Source organism: Mastigoproctus giganteus, chromosome 7 (genome assembly GCF_048544385.1).
Source record: "Mastigoproctus giganteus isolate SK-2022 chromosome 7, ASM4854438v1, whole genome shotgun sequence".
Taxonomy (NCBI): Eukaryota; Metazoa; Arthropoda; class Arachnida; order Uropygi; family Thelyphonidae; genus Mastigoproctus; species Mastigoproctus giganteus.
Window position 1 is genome coordinate 113,980,651 of NC_143581.1, and position 19,364 is coordinate 114,000,014.

General features: G+C 37.9%; 1 protein-coding gene across 1 annotated transcript in view; it reads right to left on the minus strand.

Annotated features, from left to right (window-relative positions):
- Positions 1-19,364, minus strand: part of CCT7 (chaperonin containing TCP1 subunit 7) — a 298,828-nt gene that overhangs the window by 266,611 nt on the left and 12,853 nt on the right. Inside the window, exon 2 of the mRNA XM_090377862.1 lies at positions 11,549-11,702. Coding sequence (XP_090233988.1) covers positions 11,549-11,702 — 154 coding nt within the window. The remainder of the gene's footprint in view (positions 1-11,548; positions 11,703-19,364) is intronic.

Sequence of the window (19,364 nt, forward strand, 5' to 3'; positions counted from 1 at the left end):
TAAGAAATACCAGATTTAAAAGTATGTTTAATAATCCCAAAAATTTAACTTCTGATTCAAATGTCTGAATAGAGCAGGATAATTCCTCCAAACCTCAACTGCCATCCACAAGCTATTGTGGCCCAAACACATAACTGATTTTTATAGTTTCCACATCAAGTTCTTTAGCAATCATCCTTAACTCGCACTGGTTTTCTGGATATTGGTGATAATTGTAATGTATACAAGTTTTTTTTTTAAATTATTGCCAGTATGCCATTATATTTAGGAACATTTTCTTCACAGTGAAGGCCTCGATGCAGTTTCAAAATCTGCTAATATTTCCATCTTCGAAAAATTAATTTAATATCTTAGTTGCCCTAATTATTCCACCCACCCGCCGACACAGCTATTGTTACTAGTTCTTTGAATACTGTCCAAAATGTCGGAATAACTAGGATATTCAGCTACTATGACCATGTAAACATAGACAGAGAAATTTAGTGAAAGGCGTGGATCACTCACTTGTTTGAAAAACAGACGACTGCTTGGCAGAGTGAAGGGCAACCATAATACGGGTTGATCAGAGGCTATTATCCGTTTCGGCAATATGCCTTAATCTTCTGACTGGCTATGGAAAGCATATTGAATAACGCGACTTCTCGGTATGTGCGATAGGTAGCTCCATAGGTCTTACGGGCACCACTAACATTGTAAACGCTTTAACCCTTAATTTGTGCTTTCTAATTGCCAAAGGCCAGAGGTGGAAACAATGCATGCAAAGTTAATTCTCTCATCATCCATTCGTTATATGGAAATTTTCTTCATTCTACTATGCGAAAAGATCTAAACCTCCCAAACACTTCCTGATTCATTTCACAAATATATGTGGTCTCAATTTTAATCTCAATGATGTCCATTTCCACTTGCAGTCTGCCAAACCCCATGTACTTTTTTTCTGACAGAATCTTAGTTCGGTTGATTCAACTACTGCTCATCTCAGTTGCCCAAATTATTCGCTGTATGATTCCTTTTGCCTCAAAGGTGGTACTTGTGCATATGTCCATTCCAATATTCCCTGTCAAAGACTTGGTAATTTGGAATCTCCTCTTTTCGATCTACTCTGGCTTAAAATCTCTCTACCTCATTGTGTCCAATTCATCTGTTGTCTCTACTGTTCTCCCAACTCCACTAATCACTTGGAGCTCTTTGACTTCCTCTCTTTGCAACTTGACTTTCTCCAGTCCAAACTTTCCTAACAGTGAGGTAATTTTCCTTGGTGATTTTAATGTTCACAACTCCAGTTGGCTTCTGTTTTCTAGTCACACCGACCCAGCTGGTTGAGATGCTGAGGCTATTGCAATTACTAATGACCTTACACCATTTACCTACAAGAATACCTGACAATCCTAACCATACAGCCAACACGCATGATCTTTTTCTCACAAACAACCCTTCTAAGAACACGGTCGAAGTGAAAGGTCCTTTAGGCACCTCAGATCACAACTTTGTCTCTTCTCCAATGGAGCCTTTATCCCACGGCTATTCCCAACCTCGTATTGTTTGGCATTACAAGAATGCAAAATGGGATGACCTGCAAGATTTCTTTTCTTCCTTTCCTTGGTCAGATTACTGTTTCAAAACTTCTGATGTTGATGTTTGCTCGGATTGTGTCAGTGAAATTATTCTTGCAGGAATGGAATCCTTTATTCCACACTCCACTTTAAAATCTCATCCTTTATCGAAACCTTAGTTTACCAATAAATGTGCTAAGGCTGTTCAAGAGAAAAAAAAAAAAAAAAGAACGTTGCATATCGTAATTGGCTTATTTCTAATTCTTCAGTTTCATTTTATGCCTACACCAAAGCTCGCAACAACTGTAAAGAAGTTATTAATCAGTCCAAACTAGAGGCTGAACAGGCTAAGAGAAAACTTGCATCTTGCCTAATGGTAGCCGAGCATTCTGGTCTCTTGCCAAAGCTATTGGCCACAACTTTTGCCCATCTCTGCTCCCACCTCTTGGCACCTCTGTAGCCAGGTGGGAAAGAGCAGCAGTGTGTAGCACACGCTTCTTGATTAGACCGGGGTTCGAGCCCGTCACCCAAATACCGAGGATCCGGAAAGGTCAGGGAATGACCAGCGCATATCCGGAGCAATATGGCCTTAGTTGCTAATGCTCCTAAAAACCAACAACAGCAGCAACAGTTCCCACCTCTGTCAAAACCAGATGGTTCTGTTGTCATTTCAGCCAAGGATGAAGCTGACCTGCTAGCATCTCATTTTTCTTCCAACTCACGTATTGATGATCTTGGTAGCCTCCCACCATTCCCAACACGCTCCATTCAATGTCTCCTGTGGTCTTCCGTCAAAAGGATGTCAGAAGGATTTTGACAATTCATGATGCTAAGAAAGCTCCAGGTCCCGATGGTATTTCTCCAATTGTTCTCAAAACCTGTGCTCCTGAACTTACTCCTGTTCTTTGCCGCCTCTTTTCACTTTCTTATTCAAAAGGTGTTTTTTCTTCTGTTTGGAAATTTGCTCATATCCAGCCAGTTCCTAAAAAGGGTGACAAATCCCTCCCATCCAATTATCGTCCCGTTGCAATTACTTTTACTCTTTCTAAAGTAATGGAGAAATCAATTAACCACCAACTCTTAAACTACCTAGAAACCTTCCATCTGATCAACGATCACCAGTATGGATTCTGTCAGTTTCAATCAACTGGAGATATTCTGGCTTATGTTACCCAAGCTGTTGCTTGGGTAACATAAGCCAGAAGTTTGGCATAAAGGTTTTCTAAACAAGCTTCCATCTTATGGTTTGCCAACTGTTTTTTGTAATTGGTTATCCAGTTTTCTCTCTGATCGTTCACTGAGGGTGATGGCAGATGGCTCTCTGTCTTCTCCACTAATGCCGGTGCTGCTACCAATTCCTTTAATTTTACATTCATTAGTACAATTGAAAGAAACTTGAATTCCATTTTATTGGGTTGCTTATGGTACATATAAGATACTGACTCTGAAAGAATGCTGGTTGAATAACTGGCTTTTGAAATCCTCAGCTCTCTCTGAGATTATTGCAAGAGGGACATAATTCTAAAAAAATACTTAAGAAAAAAAAAAAAAAAAAAATCAGAAGTTAATAAAATATGTTCCATGTATGTATCATACACAAAATCTGTTTTGTAGCATTTTTCTTACAGTTCCAGAAAATGTAAACCTTTTGCAAAAAAACTACAAACTACAGTAAATGTTCGAAAATCCGGAATTCTCTGGGACTGGGTTGATCCGGATTCTCATTCAATACTTTTAAAATTCAAATTTAAGATGGAATAAAGAAGAGATGACCAGATAAATTTTTACAATTTATTCATTTGCAAATAAAGCATGCTTGATTTATCGACATGAGCAGTTTTAAAGGAAAATTAAGTCACACCAGACAAAGGTATAAACAAAAATTTTTACCACAAAAAAAAAAAAAAAAAAAAACGTGTAATGCTTGAAATAGTGTTCAAAAATGAACAATGTAAAAGAAAAATACAGTAGATAAATGAAAGCAGAAAATACATATTTTATATAAATTAATTAATTAACGAAATATTCTGGTGAATAATTCTCTTCTATTGAAGAAAACAATTCTCCTCTAATGAAGTCGCTGCAACTTCAACATCATCTTCAATGTGTATCCACTCTTCTATGTCATCAGTACATAATGGTTGTCTTCTATACATAATTTAAGTTTCCATCAGTTCTTTCACTTCACATGCCTTCAGCTTTATGCGAAATCCTTCAAAATCTTCGTTTCGATCCGATTGTAGATCTGCAAACATCACGTTGAGTCATAACTTTCGCCACGCTCTTAAAAGAGTTACAGGCTTGACAGCATTCGATGCAGTCATGAGTGAAAATGTTGCATCTTTGATTGTAAAACTGCATTGAAATTCTGAAGGGACATTTTTATGCATCATTTGTCATAAAATCAATTTTATGGTGACATTTAAAGTTCCTAATGAATCCTTGATCCATGGTTTGAATTAATGGTGATACATTTGGTGGCAAGTAACATGCAAAAATATTCGAGCAATCAGACACTAATTTTGATTCATGGCTGATATTTGTCAATCACCAAAAGCTTAATTTTATGCTGACATGAAGCATTAGCACACATTAGAACGGTTACTCTTTCCTTATTAAGCTTAAACCCTGTTGTATTTCGTTCTTGGTTTCCAGCCAAAGTTTTTGTGGGAAAACACTTCCTGTAAACCACTGTTTCATCAGCATTATAAATTTTATCAGCTGTAAGGTCATAGTCAGATACAATTTTTTCAAATGTTGCACTATATTCTGTTGCTGCTTGTGTATCAGCTGACTATCTTTCTTCAGCAATATCTAACTGTCTAATTCAATGACGAGTCTTGAAATTCCTAAGCCTTTTCACAGTGCACTGTGAAATGTTCATTTGCTTTGAACATTTCACAGAACATAAAAGACCTTGCTTTGGCAATAAGCATCAGCCCAGAAATTGCGATACCTTCCAATCGTTTTAATAAAAACCATTCGTACACTTTATTGAGATTCTCTAATTTTAGCCGATGTAAACTTTTCCTCTCATCTTAGCAATTTTATTCTTTGCCTTTTTTATATCATAAACTGTAGACTTTCCGATGTTGTATGTTTCCATTAGAACAACATTGCTCACACCAATTTCTAGTTTCTTAATTATTTCAAGCTTGTCACTCAATTTCAACGTGTTCTTCTTTCTCTTCACACCATGAAGTTTATCTATTTTAGGAGCTATTATTATGGGCTTGAAAATACGTATGCTATATATGGTAAATGGAAAGAGTAGGACAAAAATTATAGTGTTGCTACAGTTTGATTGCTCGTTTCAAAATGGCAACTGCAAGCTCGCTTGTTGTCGCTGGGAATCTGTGGCACTCATATACACAAAAGTCTGCTAAATTTAAAAAGTTTGTGAGTTTTTTACAAGTCCAGATTCTCGGGTGGTCCAGATTTTCAGACTTTTACTGTAAACTCAGTACTTATAAGGTTTAAAAGTCTGACTCACCATTTGGAAATGTCCGCATAGATATAATTTACTAATTATATATGTTGGGCTGAAAAGTTTTCTTTGCGTGGTCTTTGATATTTCTTGCACATCTGTTCATCAAATTATATTCAGTCTATTAAACTGAAATAATTATTTATTTTTGCAGAACTATTAATTTGCTTACTCTCGTTACACCACAAAATCTTTTTTTGTTCAGAAATCCATTACACTGCAACCTTGATCACTTACTCGGCCCTGGAGAGACTGTGCAAGGCTCAAGGGATAGAATTTTTTTCAGCCTGGTCTGTGCTTGTTGACAGGAGAGACTGCTTCTACAGGGATGGAGTACACTTAAATAGAAAGGGTGCAAGAATATTTGCTGATACTATCGAGGCAGTGTTAGGTGGGTTGGAAAACTGTTAGCTTGGGGGGGGGGATACACACACTAAAAGGTTAACAGTGGCAGCAGGCAGATGCAAAAGTGATTCTTGCACTGCTTCTATTAGAATGAGCAGCAGCCTGGAAAGCAAGGCAATGGAGATTTCCAGGACTGCTGGGAGTCATAGTGGAACAAATAAACACATAGGCTGTGTTAGGGTAAATAAGAGTAGAAACAGGTGCATGTATATTGCATGTACACCAATGTTAGGAGTATAGTTAATAAATTTGATGAGCTTGAAGTGCTAATCAAGACATCATCCAATTCTTCACTGCTTATGTCTGTTTGACGTGGTGTCAAACAGACATAAGCAGTGCAGAATTGGAATTTGAGGAGTACAATGTGTACAGAAAGGATAGACAAGACAGGAAGGGAGGAGGGGTTATGCGGTTAGTTAAGAAACACAAACTCTAAGGAAGTGCATCCAACTGATGTTGGTGGACAATGTTGAGTCTGTTTGGTGTGACCAAAGCACTGGGATAGGAAAAATGAGAGGTGTGTGTTATAGGCGTAATGAATCTGATGAGTATAATGAGCAATTGTGCAGAGAAATTGAGTGGGCCAGTAAATCAGAATGTCTTATAATAGGGGAAGTTTAACTTTCCAGATATTGACTGGAACTTGTGGGTTGGTCACTTGCACACTAGCAAGACTTTTGTGAATTTATTGGATGACTGTTTTCTATAGCAAGATGTTTGGGAATCAACCAGAGGGAGTTTTTGTTTGTTTGTTTTGAGGTTTAGTGGCCCATGAACTACCCCGGTCATAAGGTGCAGTTCACATGGTGTGACGTGTTTACTTTGGACTTCAATTGTTCCTTTAAACCTGATTCGTACATCGTTGTGTTAGTCTGTTGCTTGTATTCACTTCTTTAGATGAGGGGGTATAAATTAATAGCTTTAAGGAAGTTGAAAACATCTAAGTCATCTCTATTTTTCAAGAGGTCTGTTAGGGTAATGGTGTCATGTGTCCTATAAATATCTTTGAAGGCTTGTTTGTATGTAGGACAGTCTATTAATTTGTGTTGAACTGATTGGACAGTGTCACAAGTCTAGTATCATGGTGGTTCCTCTGCTTGCAACAAAAATTAGTGCATAACATGGGTATGCCCAATTCTTAGCCTGGTCAGTGTTGTTTCTTCTTTTCTCGACCTTTGAGTGCTAGAAATCCAGTTTTGAATATTCAGCTTTATTTGATATAATTTGTTCACAGTTTGCCAATTCCAAGTTTCTTGCCATTGCAACTGGCAAGTACACCATATCGTAGGCTTGTAATCAGAATAAGGCACTGATATATCTTCTCCGATCTGTAGTATGGCTTCTTTTGCTGACTTGTCTGCTGCTTCATTTCCAGCAAACCCTGTATGAAGTGAGATCCAGCATAAAAGTGTATCCTGTTAATTTCTGGCGCAGTCAGTTAGTACCACCTTTAACAACAACGCGAGTTGTTGTTAAAGATGGTTCGTTGGCTTCAACATAGACTATATATGGGAGAGGTACGATAGGCGCCAGTAGCTATACGCAGTGCGTTGTGATGAACTGGATTCAGCCAATTCAGAGTGCTTTGCATAGATTTAGAAAGGAATATCTCTCTGCTCCCCATGCTGTTGACGAAAGGATTTTAAGTAAGTTCAGGTGTTTTGTACAGCTTTTAAGTAGCTCCCGGATATTAGCATTAGTAGAGGCATTTGATTAGTAGAGGCTTTATACACCTCTATCACATCACCTCGCTGGTGCCTAGATAACTTATTCCAGTAATTTATAACTCGCCAGCTAAAATAAACTTTTCTGCAATCCAGTCTAAACTTCTCCCTCCTCGCCTGCAACTAGAATTTATGGTCCCTAGTTCTAGAATCATTTATAACCGTGAAAATTTCATTCTCATTCACTTTACTTTTGCTGATCAGAGCCTTAACACCTCAATCAAGTTTCCTTTAAGGTGTCTAGTTTCCAAGCTGTGCAACCCACATATTTGAGTCTTTCCTCATATGGTTGCCTTTTACCAATCTCATCAGGCGAGTTACCAGTCTTTGGACCATTTCAAGAAGTTCGATGTCTTTTTAGGTGTGGTCGCCATACTTGAACACAGCATTCCAAGTGTGGACTAACAATAGCCTTGTATAATGCGTCCTTATTTCTACTAGCAAATATTCGATAAATTATCAAGAGGCCACAACATGGGCCTTCCCTGCAACCTGTCTACAATGTTCGGAGAGCTTCATGTCTAACCGTATCGTAACTCCCATGTCCCTTTCTTCAACTACACCAAATGTATAAGTTATTTTGGGATTGCTGTTCCCCAGGTGTAAGACCTTGCATTTTTTTTGAATTAAAGCATAGCTGCCACTTTTCTGACCATCCCTGAAGTCTATCTAGATCACTCTGAAGAAGCTCTACTTGGCAGCAATCATTAACTACTCTAATGATCTTTATATCATCTCCAAATTTAGTGATCACATCCTCTATCCCTTCATCGATGTCATTTCTCTCTGATTCCAACCTGTTCCAGATTATAACGTAACCATTTATGTGGGACTGAGTCAAATGCTTTGCTGAAATTATCAAGAGGACACAACATGGGCCTTCCCTGCAACCTGTCTACAATGTTCGGAGAGCTTCATGTCTAACCGTATCGTAACTCCCATGTCCCTTTCTTCAATTGCACCAAATGTATAAGTTATTTTGGGATTGCTGTTCCCCAGGTGTAAGACCTTGCATTTTTTTGAATTAAAGCATAGCTGCCACTTTTCTGACCATCCCTGAAGTCTATCTAGGTCACTCTGAAGAAGCTCTACTTGGGAGTAATCATTAACTACTCTAATGATCTTTACATCATCTGCATATTTAGCGATCACACCCTCTATCCCTTCATCGATGTCATTTAAGAAAATCATAAACAACAGTGGTCCCAATCCTTGGGGAACTCCACTTCTTACATTTACCCAATCTGAGGAATAACCATTTATCACAACCCTCTGCCTGATGCCATCCTGCTATCCATTTAAGGATTTTCTCTGTGATTCCAACCTGTTCCAGCTTATAACGTAACCGTTCATGTGGGACTGAGTCAAATTCTTTGCTGAAATCCAAATAAACAATGTCGAAATTATTCCCTAAATCCAGCTCATGAGTGACCCTGTCAAATTTGACATTTTTTGACATGTCATATTTTGACATTTGTTAAACATGATTTTCCCTTTACAAAACCATGCTGTGTATCCTTCAGAATTCCACTTCTATCTAAATGATCCTGAATTACACCCTTGATCATTGCCTCCATTTTCCCTACTACTGAAGTTAGACTGGCCGGTCGGTAATTTCCCATTGCACTCTTAGAACCGCCTTTATGTACTGCCAATACATTGGCACTTTTCCAATCCAACGGAATCACTCAGAGTCCAGTGATGCTCTCACTTAAAATTATAGGGTATATGCCATCAACCCCAGGAGCCTGTAGGCGTGAGTCTTTTCATTAAATAACCATTGAAATTTCAATATCATTAATTACATATTTTTCCACTTCATTCCCATACGTTCTCATTGTAAATATCGATGCAAAGTAACTGTTGAGTTCATCTGCATCATCATTTGAGGTATCTAATACTATCCCAAGCAATTACATATGGGTCCTATCTGATTTGTCCTTCTCTTCTTTGCATTTTTATATGTGAAGAATTCCTTATCTGCACTCTTTCTCTCTCCTAGACTCAGAAAATTTTCACTATAGGAACAGAACATCAGTGTTCAGCAAATTCTTTCCAAAATAAAAAATTGCTTGACTCTGATGAGACTTTAAAAATTAAACTTCAGTCGGCAATTAATGAAATACTTTTAACTATTCCTACTAAAAACGTTCGAAGCCTAGAAAATATGGACTGAGATCATCTACGACTATCTCAGTACAATAGCATCCAGCATAGAACCCCAAAAGGCATTTTCTGCCACTAATCAAATATGTACCAAAATTAGATCCAGTTTAAATGATAACACTATTAATTACCTATGTTTCCTAAGAACTTCTTTTATTCACAGATAGTATGGATGCTTAAACATAACTAAACTTTGCAGTATCAATATGTATTTTTTTGTTTTTAGATTAACTGTATTTTTAATAATTTTTTTCAGAATATTTATTATTGTACTAAAAGTTTATTTAAAACACGAATTCCAGTAATTACAGCCTTGTTTTTTCCATACTTTATTGCACCTAATTGCCATTAAAATTTATTGAGAAAAATGTTTGTTTTTGGAATACCTGTATTAATACTGGCATCATAATTTATTAGTATTAAGATTTTGTATTAGTATTAGTATTCCAGTATTAAGATTTTGACTGGTATTGTAAGTCCTACCAGCCACATAGCTGTAATTTGCAAGAGCAGTTAGTGTAAGATTATGAAGTTTACTGAATAATCTTAATTTTTGCAGCAAAAGAAATCTGCCTTTGTAATCAGTTGCCCTCATACATCACTACTTTTAAACAGACCGCCTCACCAAAAGATTAAGCTACAACAGTTTTCTTTGACTGTTGTCTCTAGTGACAACACTCAAACAAAGTAGCTTTAGATACTTTGTTTGAAAAACAAAGTATCTAAAGGAGTCGGCAACCCACAGCTCTTTGAGCATGTAACTGCAGCTCTTTAACTTTTAGCCCACATGAAGCGCAATTTGAAATGGAGTTAAAGAACTTAAAAATCAAGTACATGTGGAGTGCAGGACTAAACTGCCTTAAAACTGAAACTGAGGATTTGGAGAGGCAAAAGACTGTCCTTGCAGTTCTACATAAATGGACGGCGATAGATGAGTTGAAAAAGCAAGACCAAATTGTGTTCACTGTGTGGAGTAGTTTACCACACATATTTAAATTTGCGTTTGGACTTTCAGTTTCTGGTTCGACGAATTTCTGCAGGCATATATTTTCGAACATGAACTATATTAAAAATAAATCAAGGAACCGTCTAAACAATGCAAGTCTCTCAGCATGTTTAAAGATGAAAATTATGGCATACTCGCCTGATGTTGAGAGACTCACTCAGAGTTCAGCAGTAAAAGTCACATTACTTTGTACCTAATTGGATGTTTGTTATGTTTTTCAGTATTAATAAATAATATTTCAAAATATATATATTTCTAATAAAACACCTTCCCACTCTATTCCATTTCTTAAAAAACTCCCCCCGTCCTCCTCCCAGCTTGAGCTGAGGTGCGGCTCTTCACTCAAAAAAAGGTTGCTGACCCCTGAGATACTGCATTGAGGCCCACATCAAACCACTTCCTACATCTCATCTGTGTGCTATTACTAGAGACCACCTGCTATCTGATGAGGGACCAGTTAATCCTGAAACAGCTGTCACAGCAGTCTTGTCATATCAGTATCATCACATTAATATAGGAGCAACCACTGCAAAGACAAGTTTGTTCTGTGACAATTAAGATCATCGCATTGCCTATGCAGTTTTAATCTGGCTGACAATAAAAAAAAAAAAAAAACAGATTGAAAAACAAGACAGTCCTGCAAGTATATTATGAAGATAGAAATACCATCCTTTTCTGCATGGATTCTTAAAAGATATTTGAGATCACTGATTCAAGTGTGGATTGCTTTCTTAATATTTCCAGATTGAAAAATCTGGCATATTTCGAAGAATTCCAGGGCTCAGAATTGACCAGAGCATGATGCAATTATTTCTGTCTGTCATATGCATCAGTAATGTCACGAACATACTTTATTTATAAAAGTAAGACAGTTTATTAATGTGCATTGTTTTCAAAATTTTTCATTTTGATCTCTGAATTATCCAGTATAGCACCAGAAATTAGAATAAAATTTGTGCCCCATTTAAACAATTTTTTCCCCCCAGCATATTAGCTTTGTAACTCTTTTGACATACCTAATGTACCTCAAGAAATAGGAGTTAAATAAATTATACGAAGACATTTTATTTATATTTTACCTGATTTGGTATTGTGTGCTCAATTTTTTTTTTTTTTTTTATTTTTTTTTTATTAAATCACAGACTGAATAATGGTCAAGGGTATATCTGAAACCAAGAATATATTTTGAACAACAATGTTGTTTTACCTTTGTCATCTACAATCAACTTATCCATCCCTCGAGGACCCAAGGTAGTACGAATGGTTTCAGCCACTGCTTGACAAGCATTAATATTACTTATCAGCTGAGGCTTTCCTTGAAGGTTTTCTGTTCCTTCTTTAAGTAGAATTATTGGAGGTTGCTAGATAAAGAAAAAGGCAGAATTGCATTTTATATCACTATAAGCAATTTGAATTACCGACTAAAAACGTTACATAAATATAAGCGTATATACAAAACAGAATTTATAATAGGTAATCCATATCTAACTTAATTCTAAAAAAAAAAAAAGTTTATAATCTTTAAGACAACCTTTTTCATTATTTCAATTGAAAAGACAACATCTGTGCTGATCCCTTGATGCTATTTAGCGTAATCAGTGACTACAGTGAAAGTCATTGTGGTATTATAAATGTTTTGACATACTGCTTTCAGATGACAACTCTGTGAAGCAAACTTTGAATAAATGAGATGTTAACTAAATCAGGGAGGAATAGGCATGGGTTGAGGTATGGCAACCAAAACACAGAATCAAACTGGAAAGAAGAGAATTACATGAAAAAATAAAAGTATTTTTGTTTGGATCTGTGAATTATTCTGTATTTAGGTTCCACAGCATTGGTAGTGGAATCTACATACAAAAAGCCCTAACACTGGTTAGTGACATCAGCAGCTAGAGGCCACAAAGTGATTCTTGCCTAATTAATACATATTGCCAAAGAAATATTTGATACTGATAAACTTCATAAGTACATTACGTCAATGAGAATATCTTGATAACAGTGGTAACAATTTTATAAATGAAGAGATTTAAAAATATGTTAACAATGCCTTTTTTTATTACTCATCCAATAACACACAATTTGTTATTTGGCTTTGAAATGCAAATTTCCCCCATCAGAAAAATGCAAAATGAAAAAGGGGCCCAATTATTTTAAAAAAAGCAACAAAAAAAAGCATTTTTTTTGCATTATTTAAATGACACATGCACATGTTTTTACATATGCACATACATAACTTATAAAATTAATAGTACAGTCCCTTACCACTTAGTTCATTACTGTAGTTACTTTTTATTTATTTAATTTGCAAAGTAAAAGTTACATCCACCCTTAGACAGCAAAAATCAAATGCTAAGAGGGTAAACACAACTATGCATATCAATATAATATCTATATTGGGTAATATAAAAGATACAAAGGCTAAGATAGTTATGTTTAACATCAATATACATTCAGCATCTGTCCAAGAAGAGTACAACAAAAGATGGAAGTCTGTTCCACCAATCAACTACCCGCTGGCTAAAGGAAAATTTCAGCACATCTATTCTACAACAGTCTTTCCTAAATTTGAATCTGTGTCCCCTCAGATTCTTAATCTGAGCAAGAGGAAGAATCCCATCAGCATTCAGCTTGCTCATGCTATTCAAGGCCTTATACAGTTAAATAAGATCACCTCGCAGGTGCCAACTCTCCACACAATCCAATTTGCAGAACTTAAGCCTTTCTTGGTAAGAGCAGTCTCTTTGTTCCCCTCACCAATCTTGTTGCCCCTCTTTGTACTCGTTCTAGCAACTCTACATCCTTCCTAAAATGAGGCCTCCAGACCTGTACACAGTACTCTAGGTGTGGCCTGAGCCTTTATAATGGGATAATCACCTCCCTGTCCCTGCTAGCAAAATTCCTATATATCATTGACAAGGCACCATGACTTACCCTGGCACCACGTCTGCACAGCTCAGCAAACTTCATATTCGACTGCACAATTACCTCCAGGTCTTTTTCACTTTCCACTTCCCTGAGTGTAGTACCAAACAGTTGGTACGTTTCTCTTCAATTATTGCTAACCATATGCAGTACTTTGCATTTGTCAATGTTTCTTTTCTTTTTTTTTTTTATGAAAACCCCAAACGAGAGTTATTAGAACCTATAGTACTTGGTACTGCTTGGGTTGATGTTTTAGAAGATGAAAGAAGATATTTGTTGACATTAGACTTGAACTTCTGTAGACTGAAATTTTCAGGAAAAACACATGAAGGAAGGTTGTTCCAGAAAACGGCAGTTGAATGAATAAATGAGGAAGATGAAAAATTGGTTCTGTGAGTTTGAAGTTAGACAGTAAATGGATGTTGGCAGCACGTGTTCGGACTGTTTTGAAAGAGAGAGGGAATAATACAAGCCAATTCAGAAGAGCAGTGCCCATGGAAGTATCTAGAAAAGGCATGCAGCACAAACAGTACGTCTATGAGACAGCGAGTGGAGAGACTCTGTTAGAGAGGAGTCATTAATTAACCTAACTGCCCTCTTCTGAATGATATCTAGAGGTCTGGTAAGATTGTTCCCACATTTGGGGTGCTCTCAAATGTGGGAACAATATTCTATGGTAGGGCAGATTTGCGATTTGTACAGAGTGAACAGCTGTTTGGAAGAAAAGTAATGCCGAGAGCGAAAGAGAAAACCAAGTTTTTTAGATGTAGAGGAAGCAATATTTGTAATATGCTTGTGGCAAAAGAGATTAGACGTCAGGCTAATCCCCAAGAAATATATCAACTTGACTAGAAATCGGAGAGTCACCAAAAGTAAGCCCAGGAGCAGAAGAATCCTTTTTGCGAGTAGTAGTAGTAGTAGCGGCATGTGATGCAAGAAAGCAAGTATATAAGCTTATGCAGCATCGGCCAAAAAAAAAAAAAATAATGAAAAAAAAACAATCCCCTCTAAATGTTTGTCCAATTCCTCCTTAAATTTATTTAACCTATCAACTTCCACAACGACAGATGGAAGTTTGTTCCAGGAATTAACCACCAGCTGGCTAAAGGCAAATTTCCGCACATCTATTCTATATATGTCCTTCCTCAACTTCAATTTATGCCCCCTTAGGTTCGTAATCTGAACAACTGACAGAATCCCATCAGAATTCAGCATTCTCAACCCATTCAATTCTTTATATACCTCAATCAGATCACCTCGCAGGTGCCTAGTCTCCAGCAGCTGCAATTTGCAGAATTTAAGCCTCTCCTGGTAAGAGGATCCCTTCATCCTCTCACCAATCCCATTGCCCTTCTCTGAACATTCTCAAGCAAATCTACATCCTTCATAAAATGAGGCCTCCAGACCTGCAAGAAGTACTCAAGGCGTGGCCTGACCAATGCCTTATACAGAGGGACAATCCCCTCCTTTTCCCTGCTATCAAAATTCCTGTATATCATTGACAACACCCCATGACCTGCGCTGGCAGCCTGTCTACATTGTCAGAAAACTTCATATCTGACTTGCACAATTACTCCCAGGTCTTTTTCATTTTCTACCACCTTAAGAATAGTACCACACAGTTGGTGCGTTTCTCTGGGGGTTACTTCTACCCATATGCAGTACTTTGCATTTATCAATGTTAAACTTCAGTTGCCACATCTCAGCCCAGCTGCCCAAATTTTCTAGATCCTATTTCAGTGACACACTGCATTTACTGTCATTAACAACCCTGTCAACCTCTGTATCATCTGCAAATATCATTGATAAATATACAAAACAACAGTGGACCCAGCACCGAACCCTGTGGGACTCCACTAATAACATTAGTCCACGAAGAGCAGCACCCATTGATTACCACCCTCTGTCTTCTCCCACTCAACCATCCTTTTATCCATTGTAGCAATTTACCCTTAATACCATTCTGCTCCAACTTGTACAATAGACTTCCATGCACAACAGTGTCGAAGGCTTTCCTGAAATCCAAGTATATGATATCAAAATTATTTTTTGCATCCAGTTCCTTTGTAACCACATCATAATAACCAATCAAATTTGTCAGACTAGACTTTCCCTTAACAAACCCATGCTGTGTTTGAATTATTGCTGCAGTTTTGCCTAGATGATCCTGCAATGCATCTTTAACCAGCAACTCCATTATTTTACCCGGAACAGAAGTTAAACTAACTGGTCTGTAATTACTCGTGTCACCCTTCGATCCCCCTTTGTGAATTGGGGATACATTTGCACATCTCCAGTCCATGGGGACCTCCTCTGATTCCAAGGATGCTCTCATAATTATGGCTAAGGGTTTGCTTACTTCCTTTGCCAACTCCTCCTTTAATATAACTGGATAGATCCCATCCACCCCAGGTGCCTTTCTTATGTTTAACTTCAACAATTTCTCCTCCGCCTTGTTCTCAGATATTACAAAATCATTAAGCACCCTGCTACAATTTGATAACCTTCTGCCATTTTCAAACCTTATTAACTCGTCATGTGTGAATGTAGATGCAAAATACTCATTCAGTTTGTTTGCTATCTGAGCAAGTTCATCAATAGTCGAACCATTGATATCATGTGGACCGATCAGATTCATCCCCTTCCTTTTAGAGTTTATATAAGTAAAGAAATCCTTGCTGTTTTTCTTAGCATCCTTTGCCAAAGATTTCTCATAATCTGCCTTTGCCTGCCTAACCTCCCTTGTGACTTGATTACAGACTAGCTTATATATATCATAGGTTCTGTGTTGCCTGATAATTTATATGCATCCCATGCATTTTTCTTCTCTGCCACGAGTCACATTAGTTCATTTGACATCCATTTAGGCCTAAACCTTGAACAATATTTCTTAATAGGTATGAAACGTTTAGTAGCTTCAACTATTAAATCCTTGAATGATTCCCACTTAGAATTTGCTGTTGGTAACATCATCAGTTGATCCCACTGTGGTCACCTTTACGGAAGCAAAAACCCTTTCCTTTACCCGAGATGGTAATTATATCTTTATGTAAATCCCACATCAGTACACTGTGATCAATGCCACTTATTGGTTCCTTTATGTGCAAATTTTTAATACACGAATGATCACTGCTGATAACTAGATCAAGAGTATTACCCTCTCTAGTTGCCTCTCGAGCATGCTGCTGCAGAAAACAATCATCCAATAAATCCACAAAAGTCTTACTAGTGTGTGAGTGACCAACCCATTCGTTCCAGTCAATATCTGGGAAGTTAAAACCCCCATTATAAGACATTCTGATTTATCAGCCCATTATTTCTCTGTACAGTTTCTTATTATACTCATCAGAGTCATTAGGCCTATAGCACACTCCTACTGTTATTTTTGCTTTTGCACTGCTTATGTCACACAAAACTGACTCAACAGTGCACTGTTCATCTATATGAACAGAAAAATGCATGGTATACATATAAATTAACACATGACACAGAAGTCTATGATAGATATAAGTTGATCTGTAACCAAGTTACAAAGGAAGTTAAGCAGGCGAAGGCAGATTACGAGAAATCTTTGGCAAGAGATGCAAACAGTTCTTTACTTATGTAAACTCTAGAAGGAAGTGGATGAATCAGATTGGTCCACTTGATATCGATGGTTCAACTGTTGCTGATCCTGCTCAGGTAGCTAACAAACTAAATGAATATTTTGCATCGAGATTTACACATGAGGAGTTATTCAACGAGGGGAATGCCAGAAGTGTATTCAACTCTGGCAGTAAGCTAGATAATCTTGTAATAACTGAGAGTAAAGTGGAGGAGAAACTGTTGAAGATAAACACAAGAAAGGCACAGGCCAACCGGCCTAGCCGGGTGGGTAAACTGCCTGCCTGGCAACCCAAAGGTCGCGGGTTCGAATCCCGCCTCGGGCTTGGATCAAAGTACTGCAAAAACCTTGGGAGGTGCATTATGGCCACAGAAGTCGATGCGCCAACAACTACTGAAAAAAAAAAGGCATCTGGGTAGATGGGATCTATCCAGTTATATTAAAAGAGGCAGCAAAGGAAGTAAGCAAACCCTTAGCCATAATTATGAGAGCTTCCTTGGACTCAGGGGAAGTACCTATAGACCAGAGATGTGCAAATGTGAACCCAATTCGCAAAGGAGGATCAAAGGCTGACACAAGTAATTATAAACCTGTGAGTTTAACTACTATTCCAGGAAAATCAATGGAAGCACTGGTTAAAGAAGCACTGCAGGATCGTCTAGACAAAACTTCAGTTATACCTCAGACAAAGCATGGTTTTGTTAAGGGGAAGTCTTGCCTGACCAATTTGATTGGATACTATGATGCAGTCACAAAAGAACTGGATGCAGGGAATAACTTTGATATTATATACGTGGATCTTAGAAAGGCTTTTGATACTGTTGCACATGGAAGTCTGCTGCACAAATTGGAGCAGTGTGGCATTGGAGGCAAACTGCTGCTATGGATACAGGGATGGTTGAGGGTAGAGAAGACAGAGAGTGGTAATCAATGGACACTGTTCATCGTGGACTAATATTAGCATTAGCACTGGTAGAGGCATTTGATGCAAGAAAGCAAGCTTATGCAGCATTAGCCAAAAAAAAAATAAATAAATAAATAAATAAATAAAAAAATAACCACTTCCACTTCACCCCTCTGTTCATTCGAAATACCTGTCCAGTTGAGCCTTAAACTTATTTAGGCTATCAACTTCCACGACAAGGGATGGAAGTTTATTCCACCAACCAACCACCCGCTGGCTAAAGGCAAATTTCCTCACGTCTATCCTACATCTGTCTTTTCTCAATTTGAATTTATGCCCTCAGGTGATTATTCTGAGCAAGAGGAAGAATCCCATCAGCATTGAGCATGCTCAAACCATTCAGGGCTTTATACACCTGTATCAGATCATCTCGCCGGTGCCTAGTCTCCAGACACCGTAATTTGCAAAACTTAAGCCTTTCTTCGTAAGAGCACCCCTTTGTTCCATTCACTAATCTTGTTGCCCTTCTCTGTACTCGTTCCAGCAGCTCTTCATCCTTCTTGAAATGAGGCCTCCAGACCTGTATACAGTACTCAAGGTGCGGCCTGACCATTGCCTTATACAAGGGAATAATCACCTGCTTATCCCTGCTAGAAAAATTCCTGTATACCATGAGCTACTGTTGCAGCCCGTCTGCACTGGTCAGAAAACTTCATATCTGCCTGCACAACCACCACTAAGTCCCTTTCATTCTCTACCACTGTCAGTGTAGTACCACAGAGTTGATACATTGCTCTGGGGTAGCTGTTTCCCATATGTAGTACTTTACATTTGTCAATGTTAAACTTTATTTGTCACCTCTCAGCCCATCTGCTCAACCTTTCCAGATCCTGTTGCAGTAGCATAGTGTCAGTAGTGTCCTTGACAACCCTGCCAACCTTCATATCGCCGGCAAACTTGGACATTAAGCTTGATATACCATCATCAATATCATTTATAAATACAGAAAACAATAATGGACCCAATACTGAACCCTGAGGGACTCCACTAATAACATTAGTCCACGATGAGCAGTGTCCATTGATTACTACTCTCTGTCTTCTCCCCCTTAACCACCCCTTTATCCACAGCAGCAATTTGCCTCCAATGCCACACTGCTCCAATTTGTGCAGCAGTCTTCCATGTGCAACAGTATCAAAAGCCTTTCTAAGATCCAAGTATATAATATCAAAGTTATTCCCTGCATCCAGTTCTTTTGTGACTGCATCATAGTATCCAATCAAATTGGTCAGGCAAGACTTCCCCTTAACAAAACCATGCTGTGTCTGAGCTATGACTGAAGTCTTGTCTAGATGATCCTGCAGTGCCTCTTGAACCAGTGCCTCCATTAATTTTCCAGGAACAGAAGTTAAACTAAAAGGTCTATAATTATTTGTGTCGCCCTTTGATCCTCCTTTGTGAGTTGTGGTTATATTTGCACATCTCCAGTGCATGGGTACTTCCCCTGATTCCAAGGAAGCTCTCATAATTATGGCTAAGGGTTTGCTTACTTCCTTTGCTGCTTCCTTTAATATAACTGGATAGATCCCA